The sequence below is a fragment of the Cricetulus griseus genome, chromosome 8 (assembly GCF_003668045.3).
Source record: "Cricetulus griseus strain 17A/GY chromosome 8, alternate assembly CriGri-PICRH-1.0, whole genome shotgun sequence".
Classification (NCBI taxonomy): Eukaryota; Metazoa; Chordata; class Mammalia; order Rodentia; family Cricetidae; genus Cricetulus; species Cricetulus griseus.
In genome coordinates this window covers 31489773-31513412 of record NC_048601.1, presented here as the reverse complement: position 1 = coordinate 31513412, position 23640 = coordinate 31489773, and the positions used below count along the sequence as shown (strand labels likewise).

Genomic DNA, 23640 nt, shown 5'->3' with positions numbered 1-23640 from the left:
CTGGGATGGATGCTCTGAACTAATTAATAGTAAGGAGACAGGCTTCTGGGGGTGGAGGCAGTAGTGGACGCATAGAGGGGGAGGGGTCTGCTTTGTGAGTGTCAAGTTTCAAAGGCATCAAGCTAAGGGTTTCATAGAGTTCTTCACCATTCACTGATCCTCTCACACTTGTTCTGGGATGGGAACCAGGGCTTTGCATTCAGTAGACAAGTACTAAATGAACTATGTCCCCAGAGCCCCGATTTGACAGGCCACTGGTGTAAATACCCAGAAGTCACTTAATACCCTGGTAGCTGCTGTTAGAGCCTTAACCACTAATATTGAGTAACTTGTTCAAGGTCACACAGGTATTAAGGGGAAAATGTAGCTTCATATCCAGAGACGAAGGTGGCCTGGGAAGAGGGAAAGGAAGAGAAGTTGAGCCCCCAGATTCGGAGGCCACCAACTCCCACCTGCCATCCTAAATGTTTCAGAACCATGGACAGTGCTGAGGTTTTCAGCCTTACCGTTTCGGCTCCGGAGGAAGTGTGGAGGAAGTGTAGGTCAGAGTTGGGGTCTGGGTGAGGTTGCCGAACAGCTCCAGACTGCTCCAATGGGGCGGGGGCCGCCCGCAGGGCCGGGCGGGGCTGTGCTGCCATCTGGAGCCGCTGCTGCCAGCGGCCACTGTCAGGGCGCGAGCAGCGGAGCGCACACAGGGCTGGAGAGAGCGCCGCTGCCTTGGCACATGGGCGGCCTCTAGCTCAGGCTGCCGGGGTCTCGCAGCCCCATCTCCTATCCCCCTCGGCTTTGGCCACTGGACCAGCCATGTCTCTCGGCGGAGCCTCGGAGCGCAGCGTCCCGGCCACCAAGATTGAAATTACTGTGTCGTGCCGGTGAGCGGGCCGCGCTAGGGAGGGCTTAAGTACTGGCAATGCCCCAGCCCCATGCAGCTCCGGGCTTGGTATGGGTAGGGGGCCAGATCACAGGGGACTATCAGAAGCGGGGAGCAGAGAACCAAGGCTGAAGGCGGGAGTCACTGGCAGGATGAAGGGGTGGTCTCCTTGGGCAGCCCCACCCTATAAAAGCGGGCTCAAGCCTGCGGGCTCAAGCCTACCGGCTCGAAAGGTGGACTGCATGGATTCCTTAAGAGCTGGGCCACAAGGGGCCAAAGTTCTGGGGCGAGCCGCTTTCCTGGGCCCTTGGAGACAGTGTGAGCATATGTGGAGCCAATTGGCAGAGATTTCTGGTGCTGTCCCGAATGCTAACGGCGTGGACCCCAACACTCACTGGGGATAGTAAGGAGGGACTACGATTTGAACCCCATGTCTCTTCCGGGTACCCAGTTAGGGCTGTGTCAAGGCGGTGGGCTGCAGAATGATCTAGCCCTCTGTCCATCTGTTTGTTGCTTTTCTCTAGGAATCTGCTAGACCTAGACACCTTCTCCAAGTCGGACCCCAGTAAGCGGCTCCAGGGCCTGGAGGAGGAACCTGGGGTATAGAAGCGGGTGGGGCGGTGAGGGGTGCGGGCCGACCTGACGAGCTCCCCTCCCCTGCCCCCACCCGCAGTGGTGGTGCTTCACACGCAGAGCCGGGCCAGCCAGGAGTGGCGGGAGGTGAGTCCCAGAGCCCCAGCCCAGCTCAGGGCCGCTCCCGGGAACCTCCAGCCCGGCTGCCCGCGCTCATCCTCCGTCTCCCCGCCCAGTTCGGACGAACGGAGGTGATTGACAACACACTGAACCCAGACTTCGTGCGCAAATTCGTCCTCGACTATTTCTTTGAAGAAAAGCAAAATCTCCGCTTCGATGTGTGAGGATCCTAGAATCCTGTCTTGGTCTACTGCCCCTCCTCCCTAACCTGGAGCAGCCGGGAATTCTGCCGGGTCCCTCCCCTGGCCTCACCTTCCCTACCTGACTCCTCCCCCAGGCTCAGGCCCCTTTCCAAAGGGCATTGCTCTGGTCTTAACCCCGCCCCCAGACCCAGGTTGGCTCCGCCTTAGGCAGGAGCCATCCTGTTGCCCCGCAAGCCTGGCCCTGCCTGCAACCCTGACATCTAATTTAGCTCCACCTTGGCCTCCAGCCCCCTCCCATGCGACTTCATTCCCACCAAGATTCCACCTCGGCTTCACCCCAGGCATGACCCTCTCGACCCTGACACACGTGTCCCAAACCAGACCCAGACTGAATTTGGGTCCACTGCCCTTCTCTCCACCTACAATTTTAACCAAGACTGAACCTAACCTCTTCCAGACTTTCTCCCACCCAGCCCCACCCCACACCAGTTACACTCTCTTCCCAGGTACAACGTCGACTCCAAAGCCAACATCTCCAAACCGGTAAGCCAGCAGCAGCTGGCAGGTGGCCTGGACACTTAGAGAGGCTAACCTGTCAAAGGACTTCCCCCGAACTGCCCCCCAACACCTGCCCACCAGCCCTTCTTAGGTCCTGGCCCTTTTGGCCTCCCACCCCTAGCTCCTCCCCTGGTCTGCTCCAGCCTTATTCACTGTCATTCTTCCTTCCCTGCCTACTTCCTGGGACCTGCAGAAGGTGAGGCTGCAGTGGGCTGCCCCCGAAGAATTTGGTTGGGAAATCGTCAAGAAGCAGAAAACACGTTGGGCTGTGGCTCTGGCAATGGCCCTCTGCCACATGCGCTTCAAAGTTATCTTGGTCAAGAGCAGCAGCATCACCGGGTGGGCTTGGGACTCATTGCCCCTCCCCAACTGGCTGACTCCTTATCTTGGCACAGGATTTCCTGGGACAAGCGTTCCTGGCCCTAGGAGAGGTGATTGGAGGCCAGGGCAGCCGTGTGGAGAGACCGCTTACGTGAGCTGAATGGAAAAGGGTCCGGGGAGGGAGGGTCTCTTTGAGTTCTGCCTCCCAGCAAGGCTGTTAGCAGTGTCTGTAGGGGCTGCTGAGTCTGTCCCAACAGAACTTTGCCTAGCTCCCTTTACTGCTGTAGAAAGTCCAGTCTCACTCAAATCAATCTCAAAGTCTGATTCAATCTTTAAAGCTTTCTTCCAAATCCCACTCCACTGGGAAGCTTCCTGGCATAAGATCAAATCCTCGGGTCTTGCCAGGACACCCACCCACTCACTAGATGATGCGTTAGCCACACTCCAATGCCTTGCCCTAGAATCTAGGGTGAGCACCCCTAGATTCACCTGTTCACCACTGTCCTGGGCATGCCACTGTCACCCACTGTTCACTGGGCTAAAGTTGTAAAAGTGAGCCAAGCTAGTTGGAGGGAGGAGGTGGATATCAGTGCAAAACAGGCAGTAGGAACAGTAAAAGATATATGGAGGGGGAATCAAAGAGAAGGTCCGCAGAATAGCAGGTGGGAGAGAGAGAGGCGCCATATTCAATCATTTGGTCAACTGGAAGGCTAGGAACTCTGGAGCAGTGCCTGAAGGAGTGAGCCTTGCCAACACAGAGGAAACAATCCTAATCAACCCATATCATAGCAAACTGGCCAGTGAGGGTGGAGCCAAGAGAGGGTCAGGGCAGAAAGCAGTAGATTAGTTTCCAGTCAGGGCCTTGTGGCTTTCACTCTGTGATGGGAATCTATGTATGGTTCTGAGCATGAGGAGTGCCATGATCTGACTATGCTGACCAGTGGGTTAAGAATAAACCCTGGCTCAAAAAAAAAAAAAAAAAAAAAAAGCAAAAAGAATAAACCCTGTGTGGACAAAGACAGAAGCAGATGGCAATCAGAAAGCTGGCCAATCAGAAAGCCATTGTAATCCAGGGAGGAAGTATCAATGGATGGGGAACTAGTCAGATTCTAGATATACTCTGAAGGGGAAGCCATTAAATACAGATGGAAAAGGAAAGAGGCAATTGAAAAAGAGGCCAGGGCCTTCATCCTACCTGAGCAATGGGAAAGATGAAATTGTGCCACCGATTGAAATTTTTTGGTTTTGGTTTTTGGTTTTAAAGTGAGCATGTTGTCATGCATGGTGGCCCACCCCTGTGATCTCAGCACTCAGGATGCTGACACAGGCAGGTTGTTACCTGCCTGTGTTGGAGACCTGCCTAGGTAACATAGTGAACTGCAGGCCAGCCTGTGCTACAGAGTAAAACCTTGTCAGAGAGAGACAGAGAGAAAATATGAGCCAGTTTGGAGTGAGTGATTCAGCATGAATTCATGTGTTCTAGCAGATTCTAAGTTCTAAGATCAGATTCCCTACCCTCGCTCACATTGCAAGAAAAAGAAAAAGGCTTTTTTTTTTTTTTTTTAAGGAAGGTACTAGAGTGTAGACTGTATCCTTAGTATACATGTGACCCTGGGTTTGAGCCTAACACCACAAAAGGAAGGAAGATAAGGAAGTAGAGGAGAGGGGACCAACCACACCTAATGCTGCTGCAGCTCAAATAAAATAAGAATTAGAAGTGACCTTCATATCACTGTTGGCTCTGACGAAAGGAGGTGGAGGCTAGAGAGCTTTAGGAGAGGGTGGGAAAGGAAATAGGAAAGCCAGAGAAATTTCAAGGAGTTTTTGCTGCAAAGGGAGAAAAGTATGTGGCAGACCTGGGGTCAGGAATAGGTTTACAGGGCTGGTGACATGACTCAGTGGATAAAAACATTAGCCACCATGCCTGACAACTTACATGATAGAAGGGAAAAGCCAAATCCCACACGACACACACACACACACACACACACACACACACACACACGTACACGTAAAATGACATCTAGTAATCCTAGCACTTGGGAAGTTGAGGCAGGTTTTGGAGTTCAAGGTCATCTTGGGCTACATCATGAGAACCTTTCACAAGAAAAGAGGAGATTTATACATTTTTAAATTATGTTTTAATTAGCATAGTAATGAGTTTCATTGTGGCATCTTTGTATCAATATGTAGGTTTGTAATTTTCTAACATGAGAAAAATCATACCACATTTGTAATTTGATGTGACTGAGCTAGTAGAAACTGAGATGCTGATGGAATAAACAGAAGGGGAAACCAGGTAGGTATGGTAGCTTGTGCTTATAATCCTAGCACTCAAGAACAGGAGGACTGCCATGAGTTTGAGGCCATCCTGGGCTACATAGTGAGTTCCAAGCAATCATTAGCCATAAAGAATCTCAAAGAAAAAGAAGAGGAAGCATTATTGGTGTGGTGTCCTTGTGCAGACAAGACCGAGAGCGGGTAGTAGCTAGCAGAGGGGTAAAGAGTCACGTGACAGTTCATTTATAGCAGCTGTAGGAAGGCTCAGCCATGTGGGTGAAGATGCTTGTGGCAGGGTAGCATGGTGGTGGGTGGACCATCTCTTCTGGTTGCTTCAGTTTTGTCAGCAAGTGGGAAACCAGGTCACTGGCTGAAAGAGGATGGGAGGAGGCTCTGATGCTTTGAGGAGAGAGGAGTGACTGTTCTGTGTAGCAGAACTGGAGAGAGAGGGGCCATGAGGGGCTATGAGGTAGTGGGCAGTGATAAGGACCTGCGGTTTGTGGCCAAGTGTTTGAAATGGAGGCTGGTTTGCTAGATTGTGTGGCCATGCTCTACTGTGTGTGCAGTAAGGGTTAGACAGAGTTGGGTTTGAACAGGGCTGCAGTTCTGCAAATTAGTATATTAGAGTAGCACTAGAAAGGAGTCAGGAAAGGAGACTGCAGTTCACCCTGGGTGAAGAGGGCAAATAGAGCATGGAGAGAATGTAAGGCAATGAGGTCAACAGCTGGATGGTTCGCTGTGCTGTGCAATGGCCACATCCACAGTAGACACCCTCCTGTTAAAGCTTGCGAGGTCAGGACTTGAAGGAACTAAAAAGGATAGCTAGGAGGTGGTAGCATACACCTTTAATTCCAGCATTCAGGAGGCAGAGTCAGGTGGATCGCTGAGTTCGAGGCCAGCCTGATCTACAGTGCAATTTCCAGGATTGCCAAGGCTGGAAACTCTGTCTTGGAAAAAAAAAAAAAAGCAGTTCTTTTTATTTATTTATTATTTTAATGTTGTTGTTGTTGTTTGAGACAAGGTTTCTCTGTGTATCTGTGTAGCCCAGGCTGTCCTCCTGCAACTACCCTGAAGACTAGGCTGGCCTTTTTTATTTTTTTTTATGAGACAAGGTTTTTTTTATTATTTTATTTCAGGTGCATTGGTGCATTGGTGTGAGGGTGTGAGATTCCCTGGAATTAGAGTCATTGACAGTTATGAGCTGTCATGTAGGTGCTGGGAATTGAACCCAGGTCCTCTTGGAGAGCAGCCAGTGCTCTTAACTGCTGAGTCACCTCTCCAGCCCCCGAGATGAGGTTTTTATGTAGCTCTGGCTGGTCTAAAACTTGCTTTGTAGACTAAAGCTGGCCTTTAAACTAGGTGATCCATCCTCCTGCTGGCCTCCTGAGTACTAGTATCATAAGTGTGGGCTACCATGCCCATCTAAGCTCTCTCACTTTAAAGATGGGGGGAAATCACATATCAAGTTAGATCCAGGACTAATTTGAACCCAGGACCTTCCTTTTTTATTTGTAAAGAAGCAGGTACACATGTGCCACAGCACACATGTGTGAGTCAGAGGATAACTTGTGGGGGTTGATTCCCTCCTTCTACCAGGTATGTACTGGGAATCAAATTCAGGTTGCCAGGCTGGGTAGCAAGTACCTTCATCCCTTTACCCACTAACCATCTTGCCAGCCCTGGAGTCACCTGGACTAGATTCCCCTGTACACTTTGAGTCCCCTTGGGACTCATGATCACAGGCCTCTATCATCAAGGTCCCTTAATGCCTAGAGACCCAAGGCAAATCAGGAATGGAGATTCCTGGCTAAACGCTACCGGCACAGGGAAATATCCCTTCTGGGGCCAGGAGAGAATAAAGCTTCCTTTGTCTTTTTCATTTTTGTTTAAGTCCTTTGTTGTTTAAGTGGTAGAGGTAGGGTTATTACTGCTTGCAAATTTGGCCATTTGCTTTGAGACATGGCCTTGCTATGTAGCCTAAGCTGACCTGGAACTCACTGTGTATCCCAGGCTGGCATCAGGCTCACAGCAATCCTCCTGCTTCAACTTAACATGTGCTGAAAATACAGGCATGGGCTCCATGCCCAGAGTCTCACTTGGGCAGTCCAGGCTAGCCTCAATATTTTGATCCCCCTTCTTTGGCTTTCTGAATCTTCCCTCCCATCTTCAAAAGGCAAAGCAAGGTTTTGCCTCTTGGTGTAAACAGAAATTCTTCTCCTCATTCAGAAACTATCCATCACACTGCAGTTGTCAATAGCATCTAGCAGGCTGCTGCCCTAGAAGCTCCCTGAGGGCAGAGTCTGGCAGATCTGCAGAGTGCCCCATGGTCCCTCCCAATCTAGCACAGTGCTTGGCCTGGCACAGGCGGGCAAGGCTGTTTGAAGAATGCACCTTTCACATGTACAAGGATTACAAATCACATGCCTCCCGGCACTCACTCAGATCTCTTCACACCTGCTTACCATCCCCATTTCATAGAGAGAAATAATACCCTAAAGGAGCAGTAACTTGCCAGGGTCAAGCAGCTTGAAAATGATAAAAGCCACCCGGAGTCTACTACATGCCTTTGTCACACTGCTATTAACGTGATACCTGCCTTTGTCACACTGCTATTAACGTGATACCTGCCCCCCCCACCCCACAAGGCTAGTTTGCACCTTCCTACCACACTTTAGATACCACCCAAGTCAAAGCAGGCCTTTTCCCACCAGGACCACTCAGAACACAAGTGGGGCACACTTAGGGGATTGTCAGCAAATGGAAAACTGAATACCCGGCCCACAAAAACCCAGACTGATCACCTCAACTCTGCTGTCCACCCTCCCTCCTCTCTCTAAGGGGCCTTTTCTGCTTCCAGGGGTGTGCCAGGCAAGAAGTGTGGGACCATACTGCTGACTGCCGAGGAGCTCAGCAACTGTAGGGTCAGTAAAGGCCACATGCTAAAACACAAACTCCTTCATCCCCCAGACTCCTTCACTAGACCCTCTGAAGGCTCTGGGCTAGTTGGGTCTCAACAGCCCCACTCTATCGATCCTTAGGACATTGCCACCATGCAGCTGTGTGCAAACAAGCTGGACAAAAAGGACTTCTTTGGGAAGTCAGACCCTTTCCTTGTGTTCTACAGGAGCAATGAGGATGGCACGTGAGTCACCCCCATACAACACTGAGGCTAGGAATGTGGCCCATGCTTAATGAGTGGGGAGTCTTGGGAATCTCTATACGTAGTGGTCTCAGTGCCACTTCCAGGCATTTTCCAGTTTCCTGCCTCCCTCCAGGTTCACCATCTGCCACAAGACAGAAGTTGTGAAAAACACACTGAACCCAGTTTGGCAGCCCTTCAGCATCCCTGTGCGGGCACTGTGCAATGGAGACTATGACAGGTCTGGTTCAACATCAGTTGCTCTTTGGGGGCGGGGGCATGAGTGAGGTTCCCTCTGAAAAAAAGAATGAGGTTCCTGAGCACCAAATTGAGGAATAGTAGATGAAAGAGCAGGTGAACAAATGAGAGAGCAGATATATAACAGTTCATAGTCGGATGGGCAGATAAACTGGGGATGGTTGGATACTGTGGAGGATGGCGGGATGTGTGTGTGAATGGGTGTCTAAAGCGGTGGTGGGTGGGTAGAGAAGGAAATGATGAACCCATAGAAAATGACTAGAATATTAGACTGGTAGCTGTCTCAGCAGATGGAGAGAGGATGGATAATTAACAAATGGAGATATGACAGACGAGTATGTAAGAGTTGATGAATGACTAGAGAGACAGATACATGAATGAAAAATCAAGTAGAATAGAAAAGGACAGGTAGAATGACAAGTGGATTGATGGCCAAACCGATGAATCATAAATGGATGGATGGATTATTAATGAATGAATCAGTTGATGGATGTGTGTAAAGTAAGTGGCTGACCCAAAGGAACTACTGAGTGGGTGGTACAAAGATTGGTGGGTGGAAGGACTGAAGGGCACCTGAATGGACGGTTATGCCAATGTGTGAACAGAAGTTAATATGGTTGGCTATTTAGTTAAGTAGATGAACAGGCAGATGGGTGCTTGTATGTATTAGAGTTGGTGAATGGTAGGCTGTATAGTTTGATGGGTGAATAAAGAGATCGCTTAATAGGTAATTGTATTGACATATATATTAGTAAATAATGGATGGCTACATTAATAGTTTAATGGAGTGAACTTAACAAATATATGAAATAGGGGACAAAGTCTTTGGATCCAGGTGTGGTGACACATGTTTGTAATCTCAGGACTCAAGGGGTTGAGGCAAAAGGATCTTGAGTTTAAGGCCAGCCTGGGTTAAATAGAAAGACTGTTAAAGGAAAAGAGGACATTCCAAAAAAAGGGAGGGAGGAAAAATGAAAGAGGGAGGGTTTCTTATAAAAAAACATGAACAATAGTACTTATAGAGAATATTTGTTACATTAAATGAGACTTCTGAAAGCGCTAAGAACACTGTCTGGAAGAGAGTGAGATTCAAATGGCGTGTGTATGTGTGTGTGTGTGTGAATGTGTGAGTGTGTGAGAGTGTGTGTGTGTGTGTGTGTGTGTGTGTGTGTGTGTTTTGCATAACAACAATAGTAACAAAGGTAAGTGGTGGTCAGGTATGTCATGTGCTGAAGAAAAGGGTGGAAGGTTGAAAATGAACAACTGATAGGACAGACGGAGGGATGGGGGTATGACTAGAGTATGGGTAGGTGGCTGGGGTGTCCCTAGGGTTTGGCATGTACACACAGCCCATGTCTGGATTTATCGCGTGTGTTTCAGAACAGTGAAGATCGACGTCTATGACTGGGACCGAGATGGAAGGTAGATAATGAGCTGATGTGCTCTATCTCCTGTGCTCACTGGAGCAGTTCCTAGACCATGTGGTACATTCACTAGGAACCTCAAAGCAGCTCTGGGAGCCAGAAGGGTGATGACAGACACACAGCCACAGCCGACTTGCTAGATAGCTCTCTAGTTCACTGTCTTTCATCTTTTTCTTCCCCATCTGGCCCCAACCCTACTGCCCTGTAGCCCAAATTAGGAGTTTAGGCAATAAAAAGTCTAGGATTCTGCTTTGGCTCTAGGATGCTGCTTACCCACCCATGGCCTTGTTGCAGCCATGACTTCATCGGCGAGTTCACGACCAGCTACCGGGAGCTGAGCAAGGCCCAGAATCAGTTCACAGTGTATGAGGTGAGGGCATGGCCCTGCTGTTTTGCCAGGTGCTCTGTCCTAGGCAGCTGGGTATAACTGTCACTGTGATCATCCTCTACTTAGGTACTTAACCCTCGGAAGAAATGTAAGAAAAAGAAATATACCAACTCAGGGACTGTAAGTATTCCCTAGACTCTGGCCTCCCCAGATCCTTCTATCAGTGGTGACATGCAAGACAGATAATGGGGGTAGAATGAAGCTGTGGGCACAGGTTACCTAGAACAGTAACGCTGAGGACAAGATGACACCATTGAACTTTTTCTTTGTTCTTGTTCTTTCTCACACAGGAAAATTTCCTATTGTTACACTTTTGCAGAATTTAAAAAAAATACCTTAAATTGCATTTCCAAATTTGAAATGCTTTGGAAATCCCAGGATGCAGCTGACAGCTTCTCCCTTTATTCTTTCAGAGACTGAGCAGGGTTGGAGAAGCTGGGCAGGAGGGAAACATACATGTCTCATCATGCACGTTTCTCCAAAGCTCTACTAGCTTCCCCTCTTCTGCCACCTCAGCTGTGCTTGCAAAAGTGGCAGGGCTGCCTTTTGTGTCCCACAGGTGACGCTTCTTTCCTTCTCTGTGGACTCAGAGTTCACTTTTGTGGATTACATCAAGGGAGGGTGAGTCGTGGGCCAAGCCAGCAGTGAGTTTTCTCACTTGTGAATGGTTGGGGCCCAATGAACTTTGCTTCTCTGAATTTCACATTTCTCCTATGTAAAATAGATATTTTAGTAATTATTTCAGGACCATAGTGTTACATTAAACTACATACAATACCCTAGTCATGAGAATAATCATTTAATTTTGCTTCCAAAGTGTGATCCATGAACCAGCAGCAGCAGCAGCAGCAGTACTTGGTACTTTATTGATTCCGCCCAGACTGCCTGGATTACAATCTGCAGTTTAACACGACTCTACGTATGGGAAATACTGATGTCATAGGTATTGGTCCCTCACTAATCAACCCATCTCCTTCTCCACTAGGACACAGCTGAACTTCACAGTAGCTATTGACTTCACTGCTTCCAACGGTGAGACATGGGTGAGGTCGTGAGGATGGGCAGAGTCTAAGGGATTCTTTAAAGACTGACCTAGATTCCTGCCCGGGAATAAGACTTTAACTACCCAAGAAATCTGTACTTATATAAAGTCAAACCAGGATGGCCCTTGAACAGGAGTGTGGAAGGGAAAGTACTGGGTGCAAAGGTGGACGGACGGTACTGGAATATGATGGGTATCTAGTCAGATAAGGTTAAAAATCTAGATTGCTCAATTGGCCAGTGAGAAGACGGATGGAGTGGGAGAAAATGTGGTTATCAGGAGAGGATAAATGGATTGGTGGGTGGGTACTTACAAGAATAAATTAATAGGTAGTGAATAATTAATCAATGGACAAACAAATGGATACATCCTGGGGAGGATTGGTGAATGAGTGCACTAAGGGGCATGTAGGTGTGTGTATGTGCATACAGGCAAACGGCTGTTTTAAGTAGAGGAAGTAACAGACAGGTACATTAGCTAGGAGAATCTCTTTCCATATGAAAAGAGAATGGAATGGACAGGGATGGCTGAATAGACAGAATATTATAAAGATGAAGAGGAAGCAAGAGGCTGACTGCATGGATAGAGAGACAAGATAATACAAAAGTAGATGGATTGAAATGAATAAATAGGTTGAAAACTGAATTTGCCGCCTGGCAGATGGATTAGCGGATATGTGGGTAGACAGGTGAGCATGAAATACAATGTATAAGACATACAGAAGCAAGTGAAAGTTTCACGAAGGGTATATAGACAGATGGATGATGGAGTCACATACAGAATGAGGGAGTTCATGGGGAGAAGCAGAGAAATGGATTGGCGGCTGGATGCATACAAGGAGGGGCAGGTGGCTATGAGGTTTGCGCTCCTGTGTCTCTACAGGGAATCCCCTGCAGCCCACCTCGCTGCACTACATGAGTCCCTACCAACTCAGCGCCTATGCCATGGCCCTCAAGGCAGTGGGAGAGATCATTCAGGACTACGACAGTGACAAACTCTTCCCAGCCTATGGCTTTGGGGCCAAGCTGCCCCCAGAGGGGCGGATATCTCACCAGTTCCCCCTGGTACAGTATGAGCCAGAGCCTATACGCAGTACCCCCAGTTGATGGATCATTTCTGTTCATGTTTTGTGAAGGGCACAGCCAAGGAGGAGCTGTGAGACAGTGACAGGACAGGGAGGTGGGGTGGGGTGGAGAAGAGCTTGAAAAGGTCGAGGGGTGCGAATGAGCTGGGGTCAGAGACTCCTGAGTGTCCTTGTGTGGCCTTAGCTTGGCTGAACCTCTTTTTTTTTTTTTTTTTGGCAGAACAACAATGACGAGGACCCCAACTGTGCAGGCATTGAGGGCGTGCTGGAGAGTTACTTCCAGAGTCTGCGCACAGTGCAGCTCTATGGCCCTACCTACTTTGCTCCTGTCATCAACCAGGTGGCCAGGTAAGGGGACTGATGGCAGTAAGCAGGGAAACAATTGGACTCAGACACAGGCAGACCCACTCTGAGTGGACTTGGGATTTGGGAGGAATGGGAATTGTTCAGTGTATAGTGATCCAGGATTAGGTACCAAGACGGTACTTTGCCTGTGCTTAGAAAGAGTGTCGAGAAACATCCTCAGCTGCTGCCTGGGAGCCACATCCCAGGCCACAAGATGACCTTGACTTTGCCTAAGAGAGAGAAGAGTCTGTGGGACAATGGTGATGGCACTGGCTTTGCTACTAGATATGGGTGTGTGCCTGGAACTAACCAGGTGACCTTAGGTAACTTGTTTTCTTTTTATTTTCTTTTCTGAAAAAGGATCACATATAGGCCAGGCAGTCCTGGAACTTGCTATGTTGGCAAGGCTACCCTTGAATTCCTGATCCTCCTGTCTCCACCTCCTAAGTGCTTGGGATTACAGGTGTGACACTACCATGCCAGCTAGCTTAGCCTCTGTTGTTCCATTGCTGTGAAGAGACACCATTACCAAGGAAGTTCTTATAAAAGAAAGCATTTAATTAGGGACTTGCTTACAGTTGTCCATTTTCATCATGGTAGCACATAGGTGGACATGGTACTGGAGAAGTAGCTGAGAATTCTACATCCTAATCCATAGACACACAGAGAAACATGCTTGCCCTGGTATGGGCTTTGAAAGCCCCTAAGCCCACCCCCAGTGACACACTTCCTCAGACAAGGCCACCCCTTTTAATCCTTCAAATCCTTCTCAAATAGAGGTACTCCCTGATGACTAAACATTCAAATATATAAGCCTATGGGGGCCATTCCTATTCAAACCACCACAGACTTTATGTTTGTTTGGTTTGTTTTTTTTGGGTATTCTTTTTTTCTTTTTTTGAGACAGGGTCTCAGTATATAGTCCTGGCTGTCCTGAAACTCACTCTGTAGACCAGGCTGGCCTCAAATTCACAGAGATCCACCTGCCTCTGCCTCCCGAGTGCTGGGATTAAAGGTGTGCGCCACTTCTGCCTGGCTCTCTTCCTTCTTTTCGTCTGTCTGTGTGTGAGACAAGGTCTCACTATGTAGCCACGGCTCATCTCGAGCACCGTATATACATATATACTCCAAGTGATCCACCTGCTTCAGCCTAACAAGCGCTGCCATGACATACATACAACTTTACTTGCAGAGTTATTGTGAGGCTAGTAGCAAAAAAAAAAAAAAAAATACTTTTTAAAAAAAGATTTATTTACTATGTATACAGTGTTCTGCCTGCATGTATGACTGCAGGCCAGCAGAGGGCACCAGATCTCATTATAGATGGTTGTGAGCCACCATGTGGATGCTAGGAACTGAACTCAGGACCTCTGGAAGAGCAGCCAGTGCTCTTAATCTCTGAGCCATCTCTCCAGCCTGTAATACATAGGTAGATAGATGATAGACAGACAGACAGACAGACAGACAGACAGACAGACAGACAGACAGATGATGTAAGAGGTAACAGCATAATATTTGACCCATAGAGTACACAATATGTGATAGTACAAAACACTATGCAAAATTTCTGAATAAACATAAACAATGAAAACCCTTCACCAGCCGGTGGTGTCACACACCTTTAATCCCAGCACCACTTGGGAGGCAAGCACACGCAAATTTCTGTGAATTCAAGGTCTGCCTGGTCTACAAAGCAGGTTCTAGGACAGCCAGGACTGTAAACTTCCCATTCCCTATAGAAGATTGGTTTAGTTTCTGGTACATCATGAAGATATTAGTCTACTTAGTAAACATCTATTTAAGGGTAATTCTATCAAAAATGTAGATTCTGGAATAGAGTTAATACATCAGTGCTCTCTCTTTCCTGCCCCTCCTTCCCTCCCTCCCTTCCTCTCCCCCCCCCTCTCTCTCTCAGAGACAGGGTCTCATGTATCCCAGGCTGGTCTTCAACTCGATGTAGCTAAGGACAATAAAGACCTTCTGATCCTCCTGCCTTTGCTTTCCTACCTTCCCAGTGTTGGGATTACAGGTGTGCCCCACTAAACTCAATTTATGTGGTGCTGGGGATCAAACCCCCAGTCTAGTATGTATTAGGTAAGCTACCAACTGAGCTATCAGCCCCAGTACATTGATCATACAGTGTCATATACTGGCTTTGTGGCTTTGGTCCATTTTCTTACCACTCCGTAAAATGAGAATGAGAATGCTAAGAATATTTACATTGCAGGGCTGCTATGAGGACTCCTTAGCATACGTCAAGCACTCACAAGAGTGCTAGCCCTTGGTAAGTGCTGTAACAGTAGTTATTACTGTTCCTATTATTATCATTATCACTATTCAAAGGGCAGCTGCTGTGTGCTCAGTTCTCTGCTGGGGCACTAGGGACTCACAGATGAATCGGATTTAGTCCTTGCCCTCGGGAGCTCCCGCCTTGGTGCAGGAGACAGAAATATAAATAAATCATCACTTCTGTAGGCCAAAGCTCCCCAGAAATTTCTAGCAAGTTGCCTGGTGGCAAAAGTAAGACACTGCATTCCCTGGGGGTGTTGGGGGGAGATGGAGGGCACAGCTGAAAGCAGCCAGAGAGGGACTTTGAAGTCTCGTGTTTCATCTTACAAACACATGCAAACTTTCTATTCTTCTCCCATTGTGTCTGTGTTTGCTCTAATTATGTTTTTGAAAAAGGAGCTTTGAGTGCACTTCATCTCCTGGCTTCATCCACACACAGGACAATTCATCCTTGGGTTCCCCCTCGGTACCCTCAGGGTACAAGGAACCTCTTGGAAAAGCAGCACAGCCCTCTTAATGGATGGGGCTACATCCTAGAGGATAGGAGTACAGGTTACAGCAGAGGGGCTGCTCAGCTGGGTCTACAGGGTGAGTTGGCCTTCATCAGGGTGGAGAGGGGCTAGTAGGCCTGGCGGTGCTGACAACATGTGGAAGCAGAGCCACTGAGTGACAAGTTTGGGAGATGCTGGGTGGCACATGGAGGCACATGGAACAGGGCACAGGAGCAGGCCAGGACAGACAAGAATGAACACCAGCTCCTTTGCCCCTGGGGACTACTGCTTAGTGTTTCTGAACTTCAGTTTCCTTGTTTTAAAATAGGATAATCTGGGCGTTGGTGGTGCTCGCCTTTAATCCCAGAACTCAAGAGGCAGAGGCAGACACATCTCTGTGAGTTCAATGCCAGCTTACTCTATAGAGCAAGTTCCAGGACAGCCAAAGCTACACAGAGAAACCCTATTTTGGGAAAAAAAAAACAAACAAAAAAACAAAAAAAAAAAAAAACAGGATAAACTGGGAGAGGTGGTATACACCTGTAATCCCAGCAACCAAGGCAGTAGGATTGCTGAGAGTTTAGGAGCCAGCCTGGGCCATGCAGTAGTATTAAGCCAGCCCACGTTACTGTTCTGTGTAGTCCTGAGAATGATTATAGTAGCCAGGCTTTTGATTTGGAATGAGAGAGTTTATTATTAATTATATTGCAAGGTGGATGGGTGTGATGGTTTGAGCTTTTAGAGGCAGGTGGACCTTTGTGAGTTCAAGGACAATCTGGTGTACAAATTGAGTTTCAGGCCAGCTGGGGCTACACAGCTGTTATTTGAGATCTTGTCTCAAATAATGTCTCAAATAACAATACCAAAAAAAAAACCCACAAAAAAACAACAAAAAAAAATATACAGCAAGCAAAATCCTTCCTGGATGTATGCTCAGCACCAAGCTCTGTGACCACACAAAGCAGTTTACAGTGACTGTCTGTGAAATGAACAAGTGATAAAAGATAGCACTGGGGCCAGACCTCTGGTGAGAATGGGCCAGAATGCAGGAGTGCACAGGGCTCCCTCACCCACACCCACTCCAGACCTCAGCACACCATGTAGGACCATCTAAGTCTGAACTGTCATTATGCTGTTCTCAATCTTCTGAGACCAGGGTAACCTGCCAGCACTGTCTAAGAAAATGTCCTACAGTAATAGAAATGGCCTACATCTATGTTTGCCAATATGATATTCACCAGCCACATAAGGACAGGGAGCCCTTAAAGGTAACTAGAGTGACGAATGAATGGAATGTTTAATTTAGTTTAACTTAGTTGTTATATATATATCTTCATGGTCTCGGGCGTTGGTGGCACACGACTTTAAATCCAGCACTCGGGAAGCAGAAGCAGGAGGATCTCTGTGAGTTCGAGGCCAGCCTGGTCTCCAGAGCAAGTGCCAGGATAGGTTCCAAAGCTACACAGAGAAACCCTGTCTCGAAAAAGCAAAAAAAAAAAAAAAAAAAAAAAAAAAAAAAAAAACTTCATAACTTCATAGTCACGTGGCTAGGGCCAATGTATTGGGCATCACAGATGGGTCATTTCTCGTTCCCTAGGACATGGTACTGAGATGGGAGGTCAGGTAAAGTCAATGGGTAGATGGAAGATATCTGCAGTCCTTTCTGAATGAAAATCCCCGGATTTTATTCAAGCACTGGTGATGAGAGGAACGGGGTGCTGATTTATGTGGGGGGGTGTCACTACTGTGAGGTGGAAGCAGGCAGCAGGATCAGTCAGGGTCTACTTCAGCTACAAGAGTGACACTCTGTCTTAAAATTATATACAGAATGGAGAGATGACAGGCAAGGGCAGCAGTGGGGTCTGCCAAAGAGCGTGGGATCCAGAAGCCCCGGGTCTTGTCCCCTATTCATATGGTGGCTGCAGAAGTAGGGTCAGAAATGTAAATGACCACCATTTACAACCCTCTGGCAGCCCACTGCATACAGACCTTGGTCTTTCATGTAGGGCTGCAGCCAAGATCTCAGATGGTTCCCAGTACTACGTTCTGCTCATTATCACTGATGGCGTCATCTCCGACATGACACAGACCAAAGAGGCCATTGTCAGTGTGAGTCTGAGGAGGAAGGACTGACAGGGAGGGGTCACTGCCCATACAGTGAAAGGGCTGAGATTTTTATTCCATGTGTATCCTAACAACTTCACCTGCCAGTTGCAGAGATGCCTTTTGGCTGGGGCACAAACACTCGCTTTTGACTCTCTAGGTCCCAGCATGATGCCAGATGAACCCACTAAGGAAACCTGAGTTTAAGAAATGCGGGTCTTTTATAATCAGCATGAAGCATGCCTGCCCTTTGTCCTGGGGGGAAGTCCCTTTATTTTATATTTGCTTTTAATTTTATTATTGTTTTGTGACAGAGTTTTACTCTATAGACAGGGATCCATAAATAGCCTAGACTGGCCCGAATAGTGACAATCTCCCTGCCTCAGCTTCCCAAGTGTGAGGGCTATAGGTGTGACCCACCATGCCTTGCTACTTTTGTTTGTTGGTTTGTTGGAATTAGAGGGGATTCTGTTTGGGGCTTGTTTGTTTTTTTGTTTGTTTTTGAGTCAAGGTCTGACTATGTGGCTCTAGCTGGCCTAGAACTAGCAGAGGACCAGCCCTTGAAATCACCTTGATCGTCCTGCCTCTGCCTCCTGAGTCTTGGAGAATAAGCATGATATACCGTGCCTAATATGGCTATTTTGCTGTCATTAGGGTTTCTTTGTTTTGTTTTAAAATGGGGTGTTATTCTGTAGCTCAGACTGGCCTAGAATTCACTATTTATTCATTATTTAACCCATGGTGGTCTGGAACTTATGGTGATCCCCCTGCCTCAGTATTAAGATTGTAGATGGATGTCACCATGTCTATCAGGAAAATCTTTTTTAACTGATACTGGAAATATTAAAGGTCAGCCTGAGATACAGAGTGAGGCTTTTGTCTCAAACAAACAAACAAACAAACAAGATAATGGATATTAAATCAACGGGCTATATGTTCCACCAGAAGGCACCTGCTATGCATTCAGAGATAGTCTGGAACAAAAAAGTAGCAGTATCTCTGCTCCCAGAGCAATGACATATACAGACACCCTAGTCACTGCCCTGTTACAGCTGCTTACTCAGCCATTCCTCTCCCTACAGGCCTCCTCACTGCCCATGTCTATCATCATTGTCGGGGTCGGACCTGCCATGTTTGAGGGTAAGCAGGATGGTGTCTGTCCATGAGTAGGACTAGGAACTGGAGAGCAGGAGGGATCTAGGCACTAAGGTCCCTTCTCACAGACAAGACAGATTGGCACCTTGAAGTCAAGCATGTGTCCTCTCCATGTTATACCATGGCTGAAGGTGTAACACTTTCCTCTGCTTTCCCAGAGTGGGGCATGCAGGAAGGAAGGCATAGTAAGGGTAATGACAGCAATTCCACACGGCCGTGGAGTGCACGCAGCAGGTCTCCTCATGAGGACTCTGGAGGGCTCTAATGGGGAAGGGTAGAATAAGTTGGAGTTGGAGAGACCCATCCAAAGATGCCTGCCTGTCTATTCTGCAGCAATGGAAGAACTGGACGGTGATGATGTTCGCGTGTCCTCCAGGGGACGGTATGCAGAGCGGGACATCGTTCAGGTAGCCCTGAGAGTAACGAAAGCACAGAGAAAAAAGGAGAAGGGAAGGCTTCCTAGGATCCACTTCCCTTACTCCTCCCTAGTCACTACCTTTTCCCCTTCACTCTTTCAAACTTCCATCATTCATAGAGCAAGTTCCTGTTTTGTTTGGTTGTTGTTGTTTTACTTGTGAGGCAAGATATTGTTAGGTAGTCCAGGCTGGTCTAGGACTTCTGATCCTCCTTCCTCGGCCTCCAGAGTGCTGGATTTACAGTACTGCAACATTTCCTCAGGCTCTGAACAGTTCTTTTGGGTGGATAAAGCAGGTTGCAGCTATTCTGAAGGTTGTTTGGTATAGGCGGGCCAAGTCCTTGCCCTCTAGCGGAGATGACCAGTATTACACAGACAGCCCAACATGCAAATGCTGCTGTTAACAGCCCACAGTAGTCAGGGAAGGCTTCTGTGAGGCTGTGATGTTGACATCCAGTTGAAACCTGAGGAAGGCATCAGCTTCACAGGCAGAGAAAGAACATGTAAGACCTGCCAGAGGCTCAGACCAGACTGGCAGGATTGTCTGCCATGGTGATTATCTGAGGTTTGATGGTCTGAATGCATTCTTAATTATATATCCATCTGTGTATTATTTATTAATTTTTTTAACAGAACCTCACTATATAAGGAACTTTCTGTGTAGCCCTGGCTAGCCTAGAATTCATGGCAATTCTACTGCTTCAGCCTCCTAAGTGCCAAGATTATAGATGTGTGCCACCACCCCCAGCTCAAACGACATTGAATTTCTCCGGCTGCTTCCCTGTGGTGTGCTGTGGCAGGGACAGGGAAAAGCCAGGAATACATCAGCAAGCAGCAAGGATGGCTGGGGATGTGTGGGGACAGAACAGTGGTCATGGTCAGAAGTAGCCAATTTAAAAAATGTTTAAAGGCTGGGAGGCAGTTCCATTAGTAGAGTACTTCTCTGCTGAGCATGAGGCCTGGGTTTGATCTCCAGCACTGCATAAAGCCAGTATGTGCCTATAATCCCAGCACTTGGGGCGGAGGCAGCAGATAAGAAGCTCAACGTCAGGCCAGTGAGGTGGGGTCATAAGTTAGATGCCTGAGACCCATGTTAGGAGAGAACCCACCTACAAGTTGTCCTCTGCCTTGCCTTCCGCATGTGCACTGTGGCACATTCACGCCTGCATCACACATACACATTGAATACATACAATAATCATGACAACAATAAACCATTTTTCAAAGTTCAAGGCCATTTTGCTATACAGTGAGTTCAAGGCCAGTGTGGGGCCTATATGAGACCCTGTCTGAAAAAAAAAAAAAAGTTGTTTAAGAGCTGTTCATGGAGGGATGTGTGTGTGTGTGCAGGCACGCGCATAGTGTGCGCATGCGAACACACGCAAGTAACTCCTGTATTCAGAGTCTAAGGCAGGAGGACTGAGAGTTCCAGGCCAGCCTAGGCTATCTCAAAAAAAAAATATTTCACATGTTATAAGACTTGATAACTTAAGACAGTGATAAGGAATTGAGTGGCAACTTCAAGAATGAGTCACGGTTTTCTAGTGAGAGATGTCCCACTTGCTGGGTAGGGGAAGCTAGAGAAGGGGCTAGAGCAAGATCTGATATTCAACTAGTGACACTGGGCTTGGGGGATTTGTGATAGCCAAATTAAGGAGTAGTGTTAGCAACTGAATATGAGATTCCCGGCCAGGGTTAGGCAGTGGCCACAGCCCTAGCTAGTTAGGAGTCTGAGACAGGAAGATTACACGCAGTGAGATCCCTTCTTGAAGCAAAGCAACAAAATGAGAAGCCAAGGATAGAGGTAAATATGAGGCTCCAGGGGTACTTTCCCTCCTCCTCTTCACTTCTCCTTTTCCCAACCTCCTTTCCCAGGCAGACTGCCCCTCCCCTTTCAATCCCAACAACTTACCCTGTCTCCCATGTTCCCATTCACTCTTTCTTAGCACTCAGCAAGCAAAGGCAGCATATCTCTCTGAAGGCCAGCCTGATTTGCATAATGAGTAACTAGGGCTACTTTACGATAGCCAGGGCTGCATAGAGAAACCCTGGAGGGGAGGGAATGGGTTCAGAGCACAGGACGACCCAAAGGAATGGGAGTGGGATGGAGTACAGCTTCCAGAGAAGTAGAAGGAAACAGTGTGGCGTCAGGAGTGGGATTTGTGTCAGGGCTGCAGGTATGGTTCAATGGTAGAGAGCTTTGCATACACAAGATCCTGGGTTCAACCGCCAGCACCCCACACAAAGAAGTGGGATGTATCCAGAAAGATGGCATTCAAGTGTAATGAAGCTAAAGAGACTCTCAGAAAGATGAAGACTGAAAACTACTACCCACTGCACTGGTTTAGCCTTATAGGGCTATTGATGACATTAGCAGTGTTGGGTGGAGCCAAATTAAAATGAGTTAAGGGTGAATAGAAAGTGGGGTCAGAGGTCGGGGTGGGTGGGGAAAACAGATGTAGAAAACAGTTTGATATTAAGGGAGAAGAGTGGTACTTGGAAAGAGATGTTAGGGATCAAAGATGAAACCTGAGTGCTAACCACTCCCTTGGCCGGAGCCTACAACTCCTTTCTTGTCTGTCCCAGTTTGTCCCATTCCGAGATTATGTTGACCGATCCGGGAACCAGGTGCTGAGCATGGCACGACTGGCCAAGGACGTGCTGGCTGAGATCCCTGAGCAGCTGCTGTCCTACATGCGCACCAGGGACATCCAGCCTCGGCCGCCCCCTCCTGCCAACCCCAGCACAACCCCAGCCCCAGAACAGCCCTGAGGACTCCACAGAGCCAATGCTTAGCCGTCTGCTTACCTGCCCACCCACTGGAAGCTAAAGGCACCTGGAGTTCTGGACCTCACCAGAAGAGCCACCTTAATTGATAAGTGCTGGCTAACAAGCTTTTTGCCCCCCTGACTACAGAAAGGCCTGGCATGACCACCACCTACCTGCCTCATGCCAATAATAAAGCAGATCTCACTCCATCTCTGTCTCATGGGTGTTGGAGAGGGAGACTAGGGGAACCAGTGTCTGGGGCCTCACCTAGAGGGAGGGGGCAAGGATAGCTTCAGCTAGGTTAGCATCCATCCTAACACACTGATCCAGTCACTTCTATATAAAATTCCAAATAGTAAAAAAAAAAAAAAAAGTGTGTGAGTGTGTTTGTACATTTTTTTCCTCAGGAGAGACCCATAGCTTTCATCAAATTCTCAAAGGGGTTCCTCACCCCAAAATAGCTGGCCTTAAGACAACTGTGCAGTCCTAGTGGTAACAAGCCTGTAATCACAAGTTCAAGGCCAGTATAGGCAGTTTATTCAGACCTTGTCTTTAACAACAACAACAACAACAAATTTTAAGAAAAAAAAGTGGTGGTGCACACCTTTAGTTCCAGCACTCAGGAGGCCGAGGTAGGCAGATCTCTGAGTCTGAGGCCAACCTGGTCTACAGAGTGAGTTCCAGGACAGCCAGAACTACACAGAGAAACCTTAGCTGAAAAAAAAAAAAGCACTGTCAGATAATAGAGCCCAGTGATTGATCCCTGGCCTTGTGTGCACAAAGCCTTCGATTCCAAGGGGGAGGTGGGGGGGGGGAATCTATGTAACTCTTTTACTCATTTACTCTGGTTGTTTTGTTTAGAGAGAGTCTTGCTGTCTAGCCCAGCCTCCACCTGGAACTCATAGGCAGTCCAGGCAATCCTACCACAGTCCTCTTGAATGCTGAGATTACTAGCTAATTTTGAATTTTCTGGATGAGTATAATAGCTAGTATTTTCTTCGAAAATACGAGTCTTATACATTAGACAGTGTTAGACAATTTAGAGACCTCATCTGTTTTAATCCTTAACATAGCCCCGGGGCAGAGGTACTATATATTACCCCCCATTTGATAACAAGGAACCGAGACTCAGCTACACCAAGCCATTTCTTTAAGAGAATTTAGGTTTTACTCCAGACCCCACGATTTAAACAAGAAACAAGTTCCCGGAGTGCCGATTCTATTGGCATTTGTTGATGGAAGGGCGTGATGTATGAAAACGTGCGCTTTAGGGTGCTGAATACCAGTCTACATGAAGATAAAAACTGAAGCTTTTAGGGAGTCTAACACTTTGGAAGACTTTTTCATACTCTTCAATGACAAAACTATAAACACTGTTTAACAATGATGACCCTGACGAACAAGTTATCTGAAACCCCCACGAACTGACAGTAGAATTTTCGAGCTCTGGGTCTACAAATAAGGAACCCGAAGAAGAATTCAGCAACTTTGCCACGTTCACACTGAGTCAGTCATAGTCAATGGGCTGTGTATTTTGACAGCGTCTTCCAATCAACAACCTGCAACCATGTTGTCTGGCGCTGACAATGTAAATACCTACGCTTTACCGCAATGCACTGGGAGCCTCCCCAAACTCCGCTCCCTCCTTGAGCCACGCCTTCCCTCCGCCTCGTTGCCTTTCCGTCCCACACGACGTTTGCAGCCCCGCCCCTTGCCTCCCTAAGTCCCGCCCTCTCCCCGCAGCTTTGTGGGTTCTTTCCTAGTTGTATCTTTATCCCTGGTTCAGCTCCACCTTCCAAGCTCACCCAAAGC

The 23640-nt window shown here is 47.7% G+C and overlaps 1 protein-coding gene and 1 long non-coding RNA gene across 6 annotated transcripts in view; one reads left to right on the top strand and one right to left on the bottom strand.

Moving 5' to 3' along the window:
- Positions 1-23640, bottom strand: part of LOC118237962 — an 87684-nt gene that overhangs the window by 44143 nt on the left and 19901 nt on the right. The window contains exon 3 of one of the 5 annotated variants that reach the window (XR_004771102.1): positions 10389-10846. The exons of 3 other annotated variants lie outside the window; for them this stretch is intronic. This is a non-coding gene — a long non-coding RNA (uncharacterized LOC118237962). Of the gene's footprint in view, positions 1-10388; positions 10847-16916; positions 19058-23640 lie in introns of those variants that run through there. One more of the 5 variants, XR_004771101.1, reaches the window with a different exon arrangement.
- On the top strand, positions 558-22005 carry Cpne9 (copine family member 9). Its single transcript, XM_027429072.2, has 21 exons — positions 558-872; positions 1396-1436; positions 1545-1591; positions 1681-1784; positions 2274-2310; positions 2519-2521; positions 2721-2797; positions 7784-7847; positions 7965-8068; positions 8202-8306; positions 9704-9745; positions 10042-10117; positions 10202-10255; positions 10695-10756; positions 11121-11167; positions 12060-12241; positions 12482-12609; positions 17393-17495; positions 18572-18629; positions 18978-19051; positions 21646-22005. Exons 1-21 carry the CDS (start codon positions 805-807, stop codon positions 21829-21831), a joined length of 1662 nt encoding a protein of 553 aa, XP_027284873.1. The 5' UTR covers positions 558-804; the 3' UTR covers positions 21832-22005.

Coding starts and splice junctions, on each gene's coding strand:
- Cpne9 (XM_027429072.2), top strand. CDS start 805: ATGTCTCTCGGCGGAGCCTCGGAGCGCAGCGTCCCGGCCACCAAGATT. Junction 2,798..7,783: donor CGTGTGGAGAGACCGCTTAC/GTGAGCTGAATG, acceptor TTCTGCTTCCAG/GGGTGTGCCAGGCAAGAAGT. Junction 10,757..11,120: donor GTGGATTACATCAAGGGAGG/GTGAGTCGTGGG, acceptor CTTCTCCACTAG/GACACAGCTGAACTTCACAG.